The sequence below is a fragment of the Pipra filicauda genome, unplaced genomic scaffold (assembly GCF_003945595.2).
Source record: "Pipra filicauda isolate LSUMZ 115617 unplaced genomic scaffold, ASM394559v2 scaffold67_size6003252_pilon, whole genome shotgun sequence".
NCBI lineage: Eukaryota > Metazoa > Chordata > Aves > Passeriformes > Pipridae > Pipra > Pipra filicauda.
The window spans coordinates 2,338,409-2,356,931 of record NW_024104842.1 but is presented as its reverse complement, the minus strand read 5'-3'; the positions used below and the strand labels follow the sequence as shown (position 1 = coordinate 2,356,931).

The 18,523-nt window shown below is 37.6% G+C and overlaps 1 protein-coding gene across 2 annotated transcripts in view; it reads left to right on the top strand.

The window, feature by feature from the left end:
- WWC2 (WW and C2 domain containing 2) overlaps nucleotides 1–18,523 on the top strand; it is a 103,165-nt gene that overhangs the window by 37,997 nt on the left and 46,645 nt on the right. The window contains exons 3-5 of one of the 2 annotated variants that reach the window (XM_027735820.2): nucleotides 11,587–11,790; nucleotides 12,737–12,813; nucleotides 17,380–17,459. The exons of the other annotated variant lie outside the window; for it this stretch is intronic. Of the exons in view, the coding sequence (XP_027591621.1) occupies nucleotides 11,587–11,790; nucleotides 12,737–12,813; nucleotides 17,380–17,459 (361 nt within the window). The remainder of the gene's footprint in view (nucleotides 1–11,586; nucleotides 11,791–12,736; nucleotides 12,814–17,379; nucleotides 17,460–18,523) is intronic. 2 annotated transcript variants of the gene reach the window in all.

Sequence of the window (18,523 nt, the reverse complement as noted above, 5' to 3'; positions counted from 1 at the left end):
AGACTAAACTCATCTCTAACTTCTGCTTTGGCCAAAACTATAAAACATAAAGCTGTAAAATTTTGAGAGGCAATTCTCATTTCTGGGTATTTTGAAAGTGTTTTCAGATCACTGCTCTGATAATTGTACTCTTTTTATTTCATATGTGCTCAAAATATTTATTCAGTTCTAAAAAATCTCTTGTAACTTTGTTGTTTGGGTTTTTTTTAAGAAAGAGTTTAAATACTTTCTTCACTCTTAATGTAATTTCTATGCATTGAAGGTGAATTCCTGATTATTATGAGCTACTCATGGGTTGAGATTCTGCTTCACACACATGTAAGATGTTGAGACTTGGACAACATTGTCTCAGAATTCTCTCGAAGATTGTAAATGTACTGCAAACACTAATGCTTTCATTTAATAGAGGAGAGTGGTGTATATCCATCTGTATACACGTCTTCTGTGGCTGGGACAAATGTGATCAGCTTGGTTTTGCTATGTCATGTTAATGCACAAGATGGATATCGAAGTGGTGTGCATTGGATGTTGGTATACTTACAGTAGTTTCCATCCCTTGTTCAGTAGTGATTTGGTTCTTCTTACATTAACGTATATATTTCTTTGTAGCAATTTCAATTAAACTTCTTATCTTGTACAGTGGTATATTTTAGTTTTGTACAGTGGTATATTTTAGTTTTGCACAGTGTTTTGGTGAGAGTATGTCTGAGTTGTTGGGAGGTAAAAACTGCCTAAGAATCTTACAAGTAGGTCATTTGTCTGATGTGCCAAATGTGGAGATTATAACTTCTACTTCATCTGACTAGGGGTGCATGTGTTGTTTTGATGTCATTGAAATCTCTAGTATGGAGGTCACTTGGAATTAGGGGGGCAAAGCCTTTCTAGAAAACAGTTTTTGTACCTACTTACTACTTTATTAGCTTTGTAATAATTCAGATGTATTGGATATGCTTTTTGGATTTGAACTGTTAAAATTCCCTGTCGGGACAGTGGCTGTATTAGAACAAGGAAGACTACCTCTTTCGGAGGTAGTTTTGTTAGATCTCTCTGTTACTGGACAAAGGAGCCCAATGAGGGAGAAAACCTGTAGCTACTGCTAGGAGGAGGAACAAATGGATAGATGCCTGAAAAACAGGTTGGATAAAGTGGAATTTCAGGACTCATAAGCGGCATCTTGAGGGGATGGCACCTCTGGAAGAAATCTTCTCCCATGTGTTATGTAGGGAGAGGTGAGTAATGATGTTTCACATTCACTGCCTTCTGGCTGGATTTATATTAGCAAAGTATTTGAGGGAAGGCACATAGATTCTTTCCTCTTGCATCCCATAATTGGTTATTCTGAATAGTTTCTCTATTATCTGTCCTTTTTCTCATTTCTTTTTCTATTGTTGTTCCTACTGTGTGCCTCTGTAAAAAGCTACGTTTGATTCAACTGTGAAGTTTCAAGTTGTCCACGGGACTTGGGCCCATTTTACTACAACAGCTTGATATTGTTAAATTTCTCAAACCAACCCAGTGAGCTATGAGGATCAGGCTAGAACTTAAGGCAATAGACTGTAAATTCAGAAGGTCTTACTCATGTTTTTTTTTTCTCCTTTTCTGTTAAAAATTCAAGGCTGAAAATGTTAAGGATGGAATTTCCATTAGTGGTCAGATAAGTCTTTACTCCTCTGGAAGGGTGGATATTGGCAAAACTCCCACTGATTTTGAGAAAGCCGTACTAGGCTGGACATTGCAAAGTTCTAATAAAAAAGTCTACTATATTTCTATAACGTAAGTTCTTAAAAAATTATGTAAATCAATGTATATATTATTTTTTCATGATAACTAAATATTTTCCCCATCTGTGTAATTATTTATCTTAGTCCCTTTGCTTCCGTTCTCTCACACAAACCTGAGAAAAGCCTACTTTCTTTAAGGGCAAGTGCAAACTCTTCTCTTCTGGAGAGGGTTAAGAGTTGTCTGTGAGCAGTCTGGAATTGTAGAACGATCCCTCAGATTCTTTTGGTGTCAATATGTTTAAGTATAATTTAATTTTATTGTCATCTCACATTTTCTATACTTTTATATATTTTAATTTTTTTCCCCCAAATGCAGTTTGGGGATTTTTTTTTTAGCTCGTAATGATTGCCTTAGAGCTTTTGCATGATCCTTTTGGATGATATAACCCACTTTGAGAAACATTGACTGAGGTCACTACTTTATGAATATATTACCCCAATTAGGAGTTTTAATGTGATGCTTTCAGCTTCAAGGGAGACCAGATTACAGGCCATCTGGCAAAGCACAACATGCATATGATGTGGATAGCTAATGCTGTAAGAACTTGAATGCTTACCCTGTGGTTCAGTAGTGCCCTTTGTTAGAGGATGACTGAAGGGATACTATTTGGTGGCCAGGGCCCGAGGAGTTCCTTTTGTGCAGGATCCTTATTACAGTGGTTTGTGAGAGTCCAAAGATTTTAGAACTTATGCTGTTTGCTCTTATAATTGTATATATGTTCTCCTCTGTGTTCATCTACTTCAGCTAATTTGCTGACATTTACTAATTTTGCTAAACAACATGGTTAGGAACTCAAAGCAATGCTAACACATAACTATTACTCCACTTTATTTTGTATATCTGCAGGTAAAGTGATCACTTTCAATTTTTTTCCAATTCTTCTGCAGGGTTTTCAACATCAAGCAATTAAGTGTCTGAGATGCAAACATTTGTGCTCTTAGAGCTTGGATTTGCAAAACCTTTAAGCTGGTATAATCTTTGAAAGAATTGGTCCTGCTCTATTGCTACCTCTGGCCTTTTGTTCTGTCCCTGCAATGTTTTTGCTTATACTGGCATGAACATTTGCATGGCCAGACAGTGAATCAGATCAGGGAGCCGATTCGAGTTGAAACTAATCTGGTATGGAAAAATAAAAGTTGCTGTTTGTTCTCCTTTCCACACCTCTATTTATGCAAGCAAGAAGGGGAAGGTGACCTGGGGATATGAAAGATCAGTCAAGTGGAAGAAATGGAGGACAGCTACTTTTCGTAGTAGCATTGGTTACATGTTCTTTGAAATTACATCCTTGAACTTTCATTTATTTGTTCCATGCTCTGTGCAGACTTTTCAGGAAGCAGTTTTGACTCTGAAGCTGTGATTTCCAAGTGCACTTCTCTGGTGATGGTGGCAGCTGATGTAGCAGTCATTGCTTGCTCTGGTTCCTGCCCCCACATTGTGTCAGTGTGAGGATATGTAGTAAACATGGACAATGGGGAAGCGCTCTGCTTCCTGAGGTGCGAGTTGTTGTCCACCTCTTCTTCTTTCCCCCAGCTGCTCAGGTTTTCTGATCTGGATCATTACATGGTGTGTGTTTAGATGAAGAGCTGTGGAGGTGATAGGAGCAAGAAAGGGAAACTTCTACTTCTGGCTTGACATGAATAGTCTAAGAGTATCCTGGGCTGGATTCTGCTTTGCCTTCAGCACCCTATGTGTTCCTAAATAACTTACCCTCTTTACTTTCAGTTCCTATCTTCAGTCTCAGGAATAACAAGGCAAGTGGTTGTTTTCTGCATTACATTGATCTAGGTAACCTATAAAACAGGTACTCTCCTGTTAGTAATGTTTAGTGGCAAAAGTAGCAGAAAGAAACTGAGTGATGGTATTTGAAAGATGATGATAGGAAGGAATAGCTCTTCTCAGCCTAGTACAGTTTCAGACCATCACATTGCTTTCTTTTTGCCATTCTGTACTTTGTATTCAATATGATGTTTTTTCTCCCTGCCTTCCTCCCCAGCACTTTTTTTCAAAACAGAGTTGGACAACTACCTTCTCTGCTTCTGCGGCTCCTCCCTACTTAGTTTTAATTGTCCCCTTTGGAAGCATGAATGTACCTTTCCAGAAACAGCTTTCCATCACTGTTCATCCACAGAGAAAAATAAAATTGAGTCAGAGATGCTAAAAAAAAAAGGCGAAGGGGTTTGTATCTGCTTAGCTCAAGAATAGAATTCATCAAAGGTTCCTCTTTGCTCACTTGGTGTCCTTCTTAAAATTTCAAAGCCTAACTATTTACCTACACTGTTTGATACTTACAGCACAATATTTTAACTACAGGTATTCTATTTCTTGTTGTAATCTTAAAGGTTTTCATGCTAGTTTATGCCTGTGCAAGTGGTTTATCTAACACAGGGACTTTTGTGGATAGACTGACTTTTCTCTGCTCCAGCCTGGGACTCTAATACATCTGCATCTATGAAAGTATGCCAGACTGTATTTTCAGAAAAGGAAGAAATCTGAAAATCCCACCATGAGTCTGCAATTACCAGTAGCTTGAGGGAGTCATGTATCATGATCGTAATTGTGTACTGTTTGTTCCCACAACCTACCACCATCTTCTGAGTAGAAGGTGACATGCAAACAATTATGAAGACTCTTTACTGTCAGCAAACACACATGGTGGAAACTCAAGTGCAGTATATCTTATCTTGAATCTTATTTGTAGGTAAGTGTCTTCTCTGTACCCTGGCTATAAGAAGGGATTAGAGTAATCTGGTGCATGCTGGCTACAGAAGGGGGGCTCAAGCAATGAAGGCTCTGAATTAAAGATGATTTTGCCTGCTGGTATTTATGTAAAGATCATACTTGCATCTTTTTCTAATGTCTTAGTTCTGCTAACCTTAGCAGTAGAATATTACCTACTTTCTTGATAATGTAGAAAAAGATGCTCAGAGTTTCTACAGCATTTTACTCTGAAATATATAAGCATACGTTACCTGATATCTCGAGGAATCTGATAGTAAAAGTCTTTGAATAAATCTTTCTTGCAAATCTGCTCATACTTACACAGTATAGCTGGAAAAAGTTCTCATTTTCTCTCTTTGCTCAAATTCAAACACAGAATTATTTTATGGAGAAGTGAAGAAGGTATCTGGAAGAGAGGATTCCTTTTTTTGGGATGAAAGTTTGATGCAGGAAACAAACTGTAGAGACGTCAATTTTGAACATACTCTAAATAACCTAATTTTCATCCATGTCTCTCTTTACTTTTGTAAGTATTTTTAAAAGCAGGGGGGAAAAAGGAATAAGAAAAAAAAGCATTCAGAAAGCATTTGCTATGTAAACAATAAAGTACATTCCTTTAGGCAGTCTAGTAACACTTGGTTATTCTCCCTGAAACTACTGCTAGTGCATTTGCTCCTTTGCTAAACATTAAGACTTGCATCTCAATTGCCTGCAATATTTGTTATGCCATTTGAAGTACAATGTAGTAATATTTGCACTTTTTTTCCCTAAATGTAGTTTTGGTTTGCATGCAAAAGTACTGGAGATTTGAAAGCCAGTTTGTTTATCAAATAATGTGGGATATACTTGTAGAATAAACATATCCATAGCGATTATGTAATGTTGTTGATAAAACTGCTTTCACCACTCACCACTAAGCTAAGTCATATTATCCTGTGATAGTTAGTATCAGACACCATTTTTCCTCTGATATGATACGTGGAAGGATTGGTTTTGGGTTTTTTGTGCCATCTGCAGACATTTTTGTGCAAGATACCGTTGAAATCCTGATTCTCCTTTGCTGCACCTGGCCCTAGTTTGGCTGGCCTGCAGCCCTTTTCCGGGGGCTTGCTCTCAGCATGCAGTAAGCTGATTTCCAGGTATCTCCTCCTTCTCAAACCACCTCTGTGGAGTAGAATGTACAGCAGAGGTATTGGGTGCTGTTGAAAAACCAGTATGGATTTAACTTGTGTACTTTCTTCAGCCACTGGGTTCGGGAGAGGCTCCAGTGAGAAGGGATCCTGAATGTAGTCACTTGTTGGGTTTACGGTTTTGAGGCCTGTCTTATTCTCTTGAAGGTGGAGTTCTGTTTGGTTGGAAGGAGTAGTCCTGCAATTATTATGCAAGATAACCAGAGATGTTATCTTGCATAATAATCAGGTGTAATGGAGTTATCTTTTCATCAGTTACTCTTTCAGGCAGAGAAGTTGCCACCCTGATGCAGGGTATCTAGCTCAGCTGTGACATGCAGTAGTTCTGCATCAGTTAGAACTACCCTCTTTTCAGGACTTAGCCAGTGCAGTTTTGCTGCCTGTTGTCTGGTAGTTCTGGTTTCCAGGTTTGGAAATTTTCCTGTAAGTGAAATTTTCTAGTATATGAGGAAGAAGGTGCATGGTACTGATGAGTAGATCCATATTTAAGAATCCAGTGGATCTGTAAGTAGGCTTACTGCTGCCAAAAAAAAAGATTATTGCCCCAGCTGTGTAGTTCTTCCTTTATACTGGCTCATTGGACCTTTGGTAGCATATCACAACTCACTTAACCTGCCAGAACGTGACGAATCTGCTTTTATGTTATCTTCTGGAGCCAGTTAGTGTTTGGGTGGGTTTAGTACATAAAACAGGTTTTGCACTGGATTGAGTTAGCACCAGAGACTGTGTAAAAGAGAACTTGTGAATGTGTAATGTTGGGGAGTGTGGGTTTGAGGTGATATAGTGGAAACCATCACTGCCAAAAAGGAGAGCTATTGCACAGCTCCAGCTGTGGTGTGCAACTCCCCTCTGCTCTCCTTTCTAGAGATCTTAGGTCTCTAGGTCCTCGTTTCTTGCCAGGTCAGTTAGTTTCCCTTGGAATAGCCTCTCTTTGGAGATGATGATTCTGCAGCATTTACAAACTGGAATAATATGGGCATGTGTTTAAATAGATGAGAGTTCTCTCTTCAGAGTGAAAAGTATGTAATGATTTTTGTCTCCTCTTGCTGTGTATTTGTCCTCCTCAAGTAGCAATTTAGCATATATGGCTTTTGTTTTTCCACAATGGATTGCTTGAGACTACTTGTTCTCTAACTGTGTTGCCTAAATGCAATGTGTCTAACTGAACATTATTTACATGTGGGTTGTTCTAGACCCAGCCAGTGCTATTATTTTTTTTTTTGGCAAGGGGAGATGTTGGAAACTATTGCTTCCACATATTGTTAATCCTGTAGTAAAATGTTCAATTCTCTCATGTCTCACAGTAGGGTGCCAAGGAGCCATTCCCTTTCCTGTGGGATTTTCTAGTGGGATTTTAATTTCGTATTTTATGGAAATAAGATCTACTGCTGATAAGGTAATAGTTTCCTTCTGTTCAAGTAGACTGTAAAATTTTGGCAGAGCTGCTTGATAGTAGACAGGAACATAACGTATGAAAATATCTCATTTAAAAACATTGACATGCCTTACTATCGCCTGTATTCCATGTATAATATATATCCTGTGTATAATTACACAGAGCATGCATAACATTGCTGCCCTTGAAGCACATTCCAGCCAAAAGAATAAACAAAACTTTCAAGGCAGAAAGTCAGTCCTGGCATTTTGATTTTGAATTATTGTTTGGGCCAGCTTTTTTGCTGAGTTTAAGTGCATGAAACCTATCTGGCAGTGACCCAAGAAGAGTGCATTTCATGAATAGCAGTATGATTAAAGCCAGCACAGCTTCCTCTTCTGTGTTACAGGGCTATGATCATTTCACTGCACAATAACGTTCTTGGGTGGAGCGTTGCCATCCTGCCGTTTGTGCAGTTCCGCTGGGCGAGACCACAGAATTTCCCCCCTAATCTGGGTAGTCATTCAGTTCTTTAAAAATAGGAGGAAATAAATTGCTTGTTTATTATTTTTTCATAAATTTATTAACTATGCACTTGCAGTAATTTGTTTCAAGTTAAATTAATTGGTTTTAAACTAAGATCTCTTAATAGAATTGAGTAATTTTGCTTTGCAAATGGCTTTGCCAAACGATTACACAAACCAATGCAAATTAGGAATGTGTAACCTGAGTATTACGCTCACCACCACCTTCTCATTCTGTTACTATGGATCATTATTTTTGCATTGTGGTTGGACAGAGGAAGTTGGTTTATACAATTTTTTTTTTAATCGAAGTAGTTGTCTTCATAGGGCCTGATGTACAACTCTTAGTTGTTTAAAGATCCATTTGAGGTAGATTCCTTTAGTTCATACCTGTGTTTCTGTAGAAAGTTTTGGAGAGGCCCTGCCAAAGGGGATGGTTTGTCATTCTCCACTGCTAACGATTGAAGTCCAGTTTACATTTTCTAGAACAGATGCAACTCTACAGCTCTATCTACTGCTCACTACCAGTGCTTACTCCTCACCTGATGTGCAGAAATAACATCTTCCCATCCATGTAGCTAGCAATCTGCTGCGTGATTCGTATGTGCCGCAGACAAGGTTATAAGGCATCCTGTTGCAGTCACCAGTGGAAACATTTATCTGCCTTATAAAAGGAATGAGATCTCCCTAGTTTATTTTACATCAGCTGTTGAATAATAAGGGTAGGAAAAAGTTTGGATGTTCTTTGTGATTTAAATCTCACTTTGGTTTAAGCATGAAGGGCTTCACAACTCATTTCTGAATGTTCAGCAAGCCGCTCCCTCAATGACTTGCATGTTAACTATCCCAATAATATTTTTGTGCGTACAAGTTTGACCTTAACAGCAGGTGCTTGAAACATTCTTGTCCAAGGAAAAAAATCCTTATCTTTCTGAGGCTTTACTCTGAGAAGTATAAATATTTGGTTTTGAAAGAACCCTGCTTTTAAAAAGAAATTGTTGGCTCCTGGAAGGTCCATGTGCTCAAATGAACATACTTTTCAAAATGCAGCGCTACAGTACCAGAAATATTGTCCATAGTTCTGTCTTTGGGGTTTTTTTTGCTCTGAGGGGTAAACCTACTGATTAAAACGGAGATGATTGAGAAGTGTGTATATATATATATATATATATTTATATTTATATTTATATATATATACACACACACGCATACATGAACAACTTGCCAAAAAAGTGATATGCTTTTTTGGGTACAGTGAAAAATATTCAGAGTCTTCTCTGTTTGGTAAAAGTTGAGTAACAATTCTGGGATAGTCATTACACACTGCTTTGCTTTTTCCATAATGATGTATTTTCACAACTGAGTGTTTGTTCCGGAATAAAATATGTAGATAGAATCGGCTGAGAGTAATTTGACCAGTCAATGTACCTACAGAGGCAAATACCCAAACCTTGGTATGCTGAAGTTACAGTGCGCAATTTTTAAAATGCAGGGTCACCTTTAACTCATTTATGACTATCAGTATAAAAGTTCTATATATATCAGTATAAAAGCTCATAGTATTGTTTTGTGCTTGCAGCTTGAGGAGACAAAAAGAAAGTGTTGGATTGTATTTGTCAGCAATACAAAATAATCTGTTGTTGATCAGCTTTGTCCTTCTCTTGCAGTTGCAAGGACAGGGCATCTGTAGGCCACATTTTAGAACTCTGCAGGCTACATTTGGTCTTTGGGCTGCATGTTGAGCAATCCTCACTTAAAACCTACAAAGCAATTACCTACAACATGCTCGAAGATGAGACCTTCCAATCTTGTAAGATTATTTGGTGGCTGCTGGTTGCACTCTTAAAACACAATCACATCATTACATTCTTCTAAAAAACCACCATAACTGCATTTATCGTATTTGATCATTGACCCATGAGAATCCTGCTTCATGCTCTTCATCCAGCTTCACAAAAAAGGACAACTCTGGAAACCAGCACTTCTTATCTTGTGTAAATAACTGTGAATGTGGAGTGTGTTAAAGCACAACAACAATAAGTGGGCACAGATAGGAACATGTGTTGCCCATTTAGGAGAGAAAAGGTATTGATTTGCTTCTTTGTGTGCCCAAATATCTTTGTGTAAAAGAGCAGGTGGCTATAAACATGGATCTATGTGTATGTGTGTCTGTAGCTATAGTTAGTTTTTTGGAGAGAGTGTTCCTGTTAGGGCTATTGAAAAACCAACTGTGTATAAAGCTTCTCTTCTTTAATCTTTTATGCACCACACTTGGATTTATGTGGTTTATACTCTCTGTGCATCCACTGTGCACATCTAAGAAATGGCTTTCCCAGGTAGATAAGTCACATTTATAAATGATAGACGGAGGGTGTTTGTGTATTTTAAAAGCATCAGTAGTTCCATAGATATTGTCAGTTTAGAATTCTACGGGTTAGTTTTACAAAATGCTGCTTTTCTTTGCATGTCTTTTTGTTTATGTGATATTATCAAGAGAAAAGGCTTTTTAAAAACTGGTAGTTAGTATTGGAAATTGTTATTAACCAGAACCTGCCCTTATTAGCTTTCACTGTTACAAAACCTGTTCTCATATATGGAGTTGAAAGTGTGCCTTCTCCCAAGAGTGCACTTCAGCTACAGTTTGGAGCAATCATATTGATTCTACTGCAGTTCTTTTTCCTCTCCATGTCTTCAGCCACTTGTTCCCTTCCCCTCTCCCCCCTGCCCTGCATTGGTTTCCACAATAAAGCAACTCATAGGACTAAAGAGGTAGAAATCTAACCCTCCTCTAAACATCCCTCCTAGTTTTTGCAGAAAAATTCTGAAGTAAATACTTTACACTTAAATACTTTGGTACTGAATGTTAGTTTTTATCTCTGTAGATCTCTGCAGATTTACAGTATGTGACCTAGGAAGTTAGGTGCACATTTGCATTTAGATTTCAAGCTTTTCGTGGCTATGTCTTATGAGAATGTTTTTGTATTTCTACAGCTTTTAAAGGAAGTATATTCATTGTACAACTTCAAAAAGTGCTGAACTAAGTCAGGAAGATAAGGTTGAACATTCAACCACAATTCATCCTCTTTGTATGTTTACATTAAAATAAAATCTTAAAACCTGCAGTTATATTGATCTTATCATATACCTTCTTAATATATACCACTAGGTATGTCAGATCCTCTTGTCTACATATCTTACGCAAGTCTGTCTTCTGTGTGGCTGCTGGAGTTAAAATGCTTGACCTGTCATGAATTAAAGGCCTGTTCCAGCCTACTCATTTATATTACCTGACTAGTCAGTGAAAAGGAGACACCTCAAAAAACCAGTTTGGTCCCAAATATCTTGGATATGTGCCTTTGTTGGAGTAAAGTACCCTCTGAGGGCAGCCCTCTCTTGTCTGTTGACCGTAAAAGGAAGTTGTGTATTGGATCAGATGTCTAGAAGGAATAGGGATAGAGTTAAGTGAGATGATCTGGAGAGTTAATGATCTATTGGTTCAGTTATAGGGGGAAAAATAAAATTGTTTTTGTAGAGTGAAAGGAGAGAGGTAACCACTAAAATCATGCATAATGTATGGCTGTAAAAATTAATGAAGTGGGGAGGAAGGGGGTTGAAAAACTGTAATAGCTAAGATTGATTTTAATTTTTGTACAGAAATGCATTAAATTTTAAGATGTCATTGAAAGACTTTGTTGATCCCATTATTTCCAAATACTCTGATGCAAAAAAAAATTTTTTTTTGAGTTTTAGGATGTTACTAATTCAAAATTGAAGACACGGGAATGATCTACATAAGCATTTGCCTATTGTACCTTACATTCTAATTTTGTAACTGATCCCTTAAGTACTGTTTCTTACACACACTGTTGTAGCAGACAAAGTCAAGCACCTGCTCAATAGCCAAACTCTAACTGTGGATTACAGCAAAGAAGCAATTTTAGTTGTCAATGGGTTTCAGCAGAGATCTCTTTAAATCCTTTATTTTATTCCTATAAAGAAACAACACAAATAGAAGATCCCAGGAAACAATGGCGTCAAGAACAAGAGAGAATGTTAAAAGATTATCTTATGATAGCCCAGGATGCTCTCAGTACTCAGAAGGAGCTGTACCAGGTGAAAGAACAGAGACTAGCACTTGCACTGGATGAGTATGTACGGTTGAATGGTGCCTACAAAGAAAAGTCAAGCTCTCGTACAAGCTGTAAGTACGGTTTAGAGTACAATGTAACTCCTTTGATCTGTGCCTTGCAGGGGATCCTGTTTCTCTTTAGGATGAGTTTTAAAGATTTGCTATGAACACCTTGTACTCTGGCTTTTTTAGAGATAGCATCCCTGCATTATTTATTTATTTAATAGAAAGGTATTCTGCTGGCGAGAACCCTCTTCTCTCTGGTACAATTGAACTCCTTTGAGCCATGATTTAGAACAGCTGGCTCTGAAATCTGTTTTGTCATGCAGTTTGTCCGGACAAAATTCTGCTAGATCTAGGTTCAAAGTAAATAGGATCTCTCTCCTTCATGTCTGCATACTGAAATGAGCCTACTGTGTTGACAGGTGTCTGTGACAGACCAAGAAAGGAATTTGTTACTGATTTATAAGAAGACCAGACAATAATTCTGTAGCCTGTGTGCTGTGACCGGGAGTGAAGCAGAGATACACATCACAGTGTTGGGCAAGGAATCAGCACACAGTAAAGCACTGTCAGAGGCCTGTTATTGGCCAAACAGCTCTCTTAGAAGTAGATAGTGAGATAAGAGTAGCACGTACATCTGCAGAAGGACTGAGTACCAGGCTTCTGAATAAATCTGCTTTCCAGAGATCTCCTTAGAAATTACAACTTTCAGGAAGGAAGTGATCACAAGATGGCACACAGGATAGAAAGCCAGGGAGAATTAGATGCTACTTTAGGATCCTAGGATAAGTAAATGAGAAGAAATGCCATACAGTAGTAGGGGAAGTAAGAGGAAAATTTTGATTATTCATTAATTATTGCCAAGCTGCAATGCTGACTACTCTATAAAGGCTTCATTATATGTTTTCCTGCAAATTGTAGTTTTTGATCAATGTGGATTCATCCAGGAAGGGACCAATTAGTGATTTAAAAGTACTTAAATATTTGTCTTTTTTTTCTGTCTTTTTAAAAAAAGTGTTTTCGGGCTCCTCATCAAGCACAAAGTATGACCCTGACATTCTGAAGGCTGAAATCTCCACTACGAGATTAAGGGTGAGAGTACTTAACTCATATTCATTTGGATTCTCTCTGCAAAGTTTATGACTATAGAATAAGCATAACTTGAACTAGCAGTTGTATCTTGTACCCTGGTACTGAAACTTCCTAATATACTAATTAGATACCATTCAGAGGTTTTAAATTAATTTTTAAAGCTGTCCATGGTACTTTCAAGTAATGCATTTTGGGGAACCTTTGACAGATATTCTGAATAGATGTGGGTTTAAATAAATCTCATAACTATTTTCAGTTATATGCTTTTGTTTCTAAAAGAAATAGTAAAAATAGAAACGTAATAGCCAAGGTGAGCTGCAGCTAGATGACTTTTTACACAACCTTTCTTCTGTTAGAAATGCATCATAAGCTACATGAACTGCCTCAGAAGTTTCTGTTGGTTAGAAAAACACTTTTCAATATAGTGTGAAACCTCTCTCTGTTTTGTCAAAATGTAACAATTCAGATCAAGGATGAAAGTTTGTGTCTGCATGTTAAATTGCTAATGAACACAAATCCATTATTTGGTCAACTGTGTTTGGTATGGTCACTAACAGACTGTAAAGAACTTTCATTCACAGTTTAGTCTCTAGTGAATTTATCTTGAATAAGGAGGAAATGATGTGGAAGACATTTAAAATATGTATATAGGGAGTTCATTTATTTCAGCTACGGCATATAACGCTCTATGGATATCTTAGACTTTCTGTAGTTAATAATGAAAAAAGTTAAATCAAACCATTTAAAAACCATTAAATCAAACCAGGTTAAAAAGACAGCACCTCACAGCATATCTCTTCGATGTGGCCTGAAATACAGACTGGGGGAGCAGAAGCAGCACAAGGAACAGCATTTACTCAGCTCTTCCATTGCCCCCTCCTGGTTTCTGCACAGAGCAGCACTCATAGAAGCCTCAGAGAGTAACATTCTCCTTCACCTAGAATAAGAGTTGTGATTAGGAATCTAAACAATTAATGTTTAAAAGCAACTGTGGAATAGTTCATTAAAATTTTAAAACCCAGTATAAATCAGGGATGGAATTTACTCTAAAACTGGTGTCTGGATGTTGCCTTCCTGCCTACTGAACACCTGTTTCTCCTTAACAAACTCAATTTGTAGTCCCTTATCCTTTAAGGAGAAGGGACGGTGGCTAGTGAGGGAACTTATTTTAATGCTGGAGGAGGTGGGAGGAAAGATATTGTGAATTTAGTAGGAAGAATCAACAGCAGTAAGGAACAAGAAAGAAGAGACAAGGTGATAACTTATTTCTAAAATGAGTGGAGCAGTAACAGATGTTTCCTTTGGCATGGCAATCACTAGTATATTTGGGAAATTAACAATGTTGTTGAAGAACACATGACCAAATTTAAATATAGTCACCTACAGGTCAGACATGGTCCTGTGCTCACTTTTTCCCACTACCATTGACTGCAGATCTAAAATTTGCTCACCAAGGAGAGAGTCAGATGTGTTAATCACAGTAATATGTTTTTTGGAGGTGCTTTCCTCTCTTCATTGTTTCTTGGAGTCAAGGAGTCTTAATATCCTGCTGGTTCCCAACACCTGATTTGTTGGCGTTGCAAAGTCCTGCATATGTGGCTAAAATAGGTGACCTGAATCTTGTCTGCAGAGTTTAGAAGGGTGCAGTCCAAGAATGTCTGTATCAGCGTAAAGTGTGTTGTCATCCATCCAAAGCCACTGGATATGAAAATTGATATAAGAAAAAGTGGAGCCCTGTGATGCTAGGGCTGGGAAGTGGTTTTCATGGAAGATGGCAAGAGAGGTATGGCTGTTATCATAGTTTACCCTTATTTGAATGTTTGAGGATGCTTGCTAATATGCCACCTTTGGGCATTTTGCAGTATATGCATGCGTGGACTTAATGAGAAACAAAGTTAGTCATTAGTAAGCTGCTAGCCAGTTACTTAGAATTTGCACATTGTTTAGTGAACTACTGGGTCAGTTGTACTAAACCTGTTTCTCTCTCTCACAGTATCTGAGGCTTACTGGTATCATCAGGTTAGTGGTGGCTGGAGGGGGGAAACTCAGCATTCAAGGAAGTTCTGAGTTGGCCTTTGGCCTTTTCCTTGTTAGCTGTGCATAATATGCCCGTGCACAATATGGAGCCTTCTGGATACATGAATTGCTTATTGTGCAATAGTTTGTGGAGAAAACATGACAGAAATCAGATAGCTATTAAATGAAATAAGGAGAAGAAAGATCTTTCTCACCAGATTAAAATTGAAGGATCTGATCCTACAGTGGACTTTGAGTGGGCCCATTCGGAGTCTTAATTAGTAATCATTAAGATAACTCAAACAGCACAAAGCATATGTGATCACAGTAAGTTTTACGCATATGCAGCAAGCAAGTAGGGAAGGCACCTTTATAAAATAATAAGGGGGGGGGAGGGCAGGGGCAGGGTGGTCGTGTTGTTCCGTTAGTACTCAAGTGCTGGGAATAGAAGGGGCTTAGCACAAGAGCCTGCTTGAAGATGCAGTTAGAAGGAGGAAGCGAGAGACCTGTTAGGTGACTGAGGATGATGTGCAGAAGCAGTAGGAAGGGGATGAATGTTAAAACAAGTGAAGAGCTGGGAAAAACCAGGAATTATATGAAAGTTTTGAAGGTGAAGACAATGAGCCTAAGAATAGTTTAATGCAGGTATGATGCAGTAAACACATTCTATATTATGATGTAGGTCACATCCTTCTAGGATAATGCGCCCAACTCACATTTCTTGATAATGAAATGATGATGAAGTACAGCAGAGAACACTCAGAAGATGTTGTTGAGGAAAATGTAATGGTTTCTGAGAGATCCAGTCCTCTAAGTTGAAATCAAGTGTGCCTTTTACTGTAAATTCACATTTCTGATTTTAAAAGAAATAAGTTTTCTGTATTTTTCAGAAAAATTCATAGTTGTTTCATATTTTACACATCACTTTACCTGGAACATTTCCCTTTACCTTGATCAGAACACTTGAGAGATTACTCTTGGGGTTTTCATTCTAGTCAAGGAAGAAATAGTTAAAGAGCACTGAATGTGTACTTAGAGACATTGTGTATTTATTGTGATAACTATTCAGTATAGTCAAAATAAAACAGTTTTCTGTCAAGTAAAGCAACTAGTATGATAGTTTCCAAAAGCCTGAACCTTACCCCTCATCCAGAGAACAGATTTTGCTTTGGAGAAAATGGAGACTAAAAACATTCTATTTCTGTCACAGAAAGTTCATTAGCCAGAAACTACAAACTTGAATGCCTAAGTATCATTCATAAACCCGTATGAAGGCTGTGCGAATCACTAGTTATTTTAGAAATTTAAAGAATTTTAAGTCTCCTGGAAAGCTTCAGCAGCTGCTGGTGCTCAGTACTTTTAGTTGCCTGGCATGTTGGGAATCTCACTTTTTTTTTCTTCTTTTAATTTGAAGAATATCAGCAAGTAGGAATTCTATCGGGATTTGGATACAAAACATTTTGGAGACGTATTTTGAAGTTAATTTCAGTTAAAGTGGTCTTAATTCTTAATATAATAAATTTTTCAAAAGAGTTGGATATCTGAGGACCTGAGGAAAACAAGCAAGAATTTCTCGGTGGTAGGTGACAGCAGGGGTCTTTCAGCTTTTCCTTTTTTTCACCCTAATGATTGGAAAATTAGAAAGTGTAACAATATCTGGCTAACGTGTGTGGTACAAACAAGCCAGATATAGATGTATGAATACCAAAATCTGGTACTCCACACTTCAAGGAGACATTTGTCTCTATGTGTATGCTGATAATTCATTTGTGTTTAAGTGCATTCCTTTTTGGGTACTCCAGAAATTTTGTTTCAAACATTTGGAAAATATGGCATTAAAAATTAAATGGTGGATTTTTTATTCAATCTTGATTCATAAATATTTTGTAATGTACTCATAGTTGCTGACATCTGAAATAGCAATATTAAGATTAAGAAGCAATTGACCATACAAATTTAGGGAAAGTAGAGAATGTTTTTCCAAGGATATTTTGATTAAATAGACACGTGTATTTGTGATCCATATGTGTTTAGTGATTGTTGTCTTTGAACTCAATGAGTGTAAATTATATATTTAGGGATCCAGTGTCTGGAAAGCTGTATAAGAAAGGATGGTTCATAGGGGAAAAAAAGAGTCTTTTACACTGTCTTTTACAGTGCAAATTACTTGAGAGCTTCCAGGAATGAAAAAGTGAAAATATAATAAGCCTAAAAGTAAACAGGCATGTCCCTGTAGGACAGTTGGAATGCATGCTTAACAAGTGAGAAGTAAATTACTTGTTAAAGTTCTCTCAGGTTTAATAACACAGTGTGGTATCAATACAAATAAGGAATGTGATTTAATCTGCTTGTGTCCCTTTAATACTAAAGCATGTTGCCCATAGACATCAGGAAGAGAACAGATCCTTTTTTTTTTTTAATATGTGTCAGTAGAGCAATTTACTCTTTTTCTCTTATCTGATGTAGAGCATACAGTAATTGTTCAAAGCCATGTGTTACACCATTTAACAAGAGGAATTTTCTAACTCTTGCTTTGATTTAACACACAAGGTTAAGAAGCTGAAGAGGGAACTCTCTCAGATGAAGCAAGAGCTGCTGTACAAGGAACAGGGCTTTGAAACACTGCAACAGTGAGTAAAAGAAAATAGTAGAAACTGACGTAATTCAGACACCTGATTTCTTTTTTTTTTTTTGGCATGGAATTGAATCCATTTTATCTGAGAGAAATATTATGGGGAAACAGGGGAACCTAGTAACTCTTTTTGTTGTAGTTAGGAAGCAGGAAATCTGTAGAAATGGCAAACCTTTTGTGCAAGTGTCAACATGAGAAATCTGTCTCCCCTCTTATTCTTTTTCATGAGGTAGCTTGTGTTGCAGAGAGGCAGAAAGGGTGGTTAAGGGTCTGTAGGATTAAATTAGCTACTTTGTGTGTCCCATTTAAAGTTATTTTTTTTAAATTTTGAAAAAGTAATTAGGTCTGTCTTTCCTCCTTCCTCACCCTTGAGCTCAAAAGAGATGGAGAGAAGGGTGCTGTTCTTGGAGGTATGAATGGTACACAACTGTGCAAGGTTTTAAATTAGTCACAATTTGAGGATTAGAGACCTGACTTTCTTTGTTCCAGTTGCTGGAATGCCTGGTGTCCAAAGGGCTGATGCTGAACCGGATGAGCTTTCTGGGTGTTTAACCAATTGGATTATTAGGGAATGAATTTTTTTCAGTCTGAGCAATCCGTGCTGCTCCTGACTTACAAAATTGGGCCCTAAAATATTAAACATTACTGGAACTGTCACCACAAAGAACTTGCTGCAGAGGAAACTTTGCTAACAAGTGTGTTTTCTTGACTAATGTGAAGAGAAATTTATTAATGCTAGTTGTTTTCTGTAGTATGTACCCATACATTAAGGATACATTTACAGTAAAATGCTGAGCTGTTTGCTCTTAGTACACTAGTTCCAGTAGCAAAAGCAGTGTTGCAGCTTTAGTGTAATATTGTCTGGAATCATTTACCCTTTTCCTCAGGACCTCCTGTGTTTGGCAGGATGCTGTCAGATAAGTAATAATCTCTATCCCGGAGAGCTTGAGAAATGCATACAGAAAATGGACAAAAGGTGGGAAAAAGGAAGAGCATTTCCATATTCCAGATAGAGGACTAAAATGCGGAGAAGTGATTTGCAAAGGATGACAGAGCATCTGT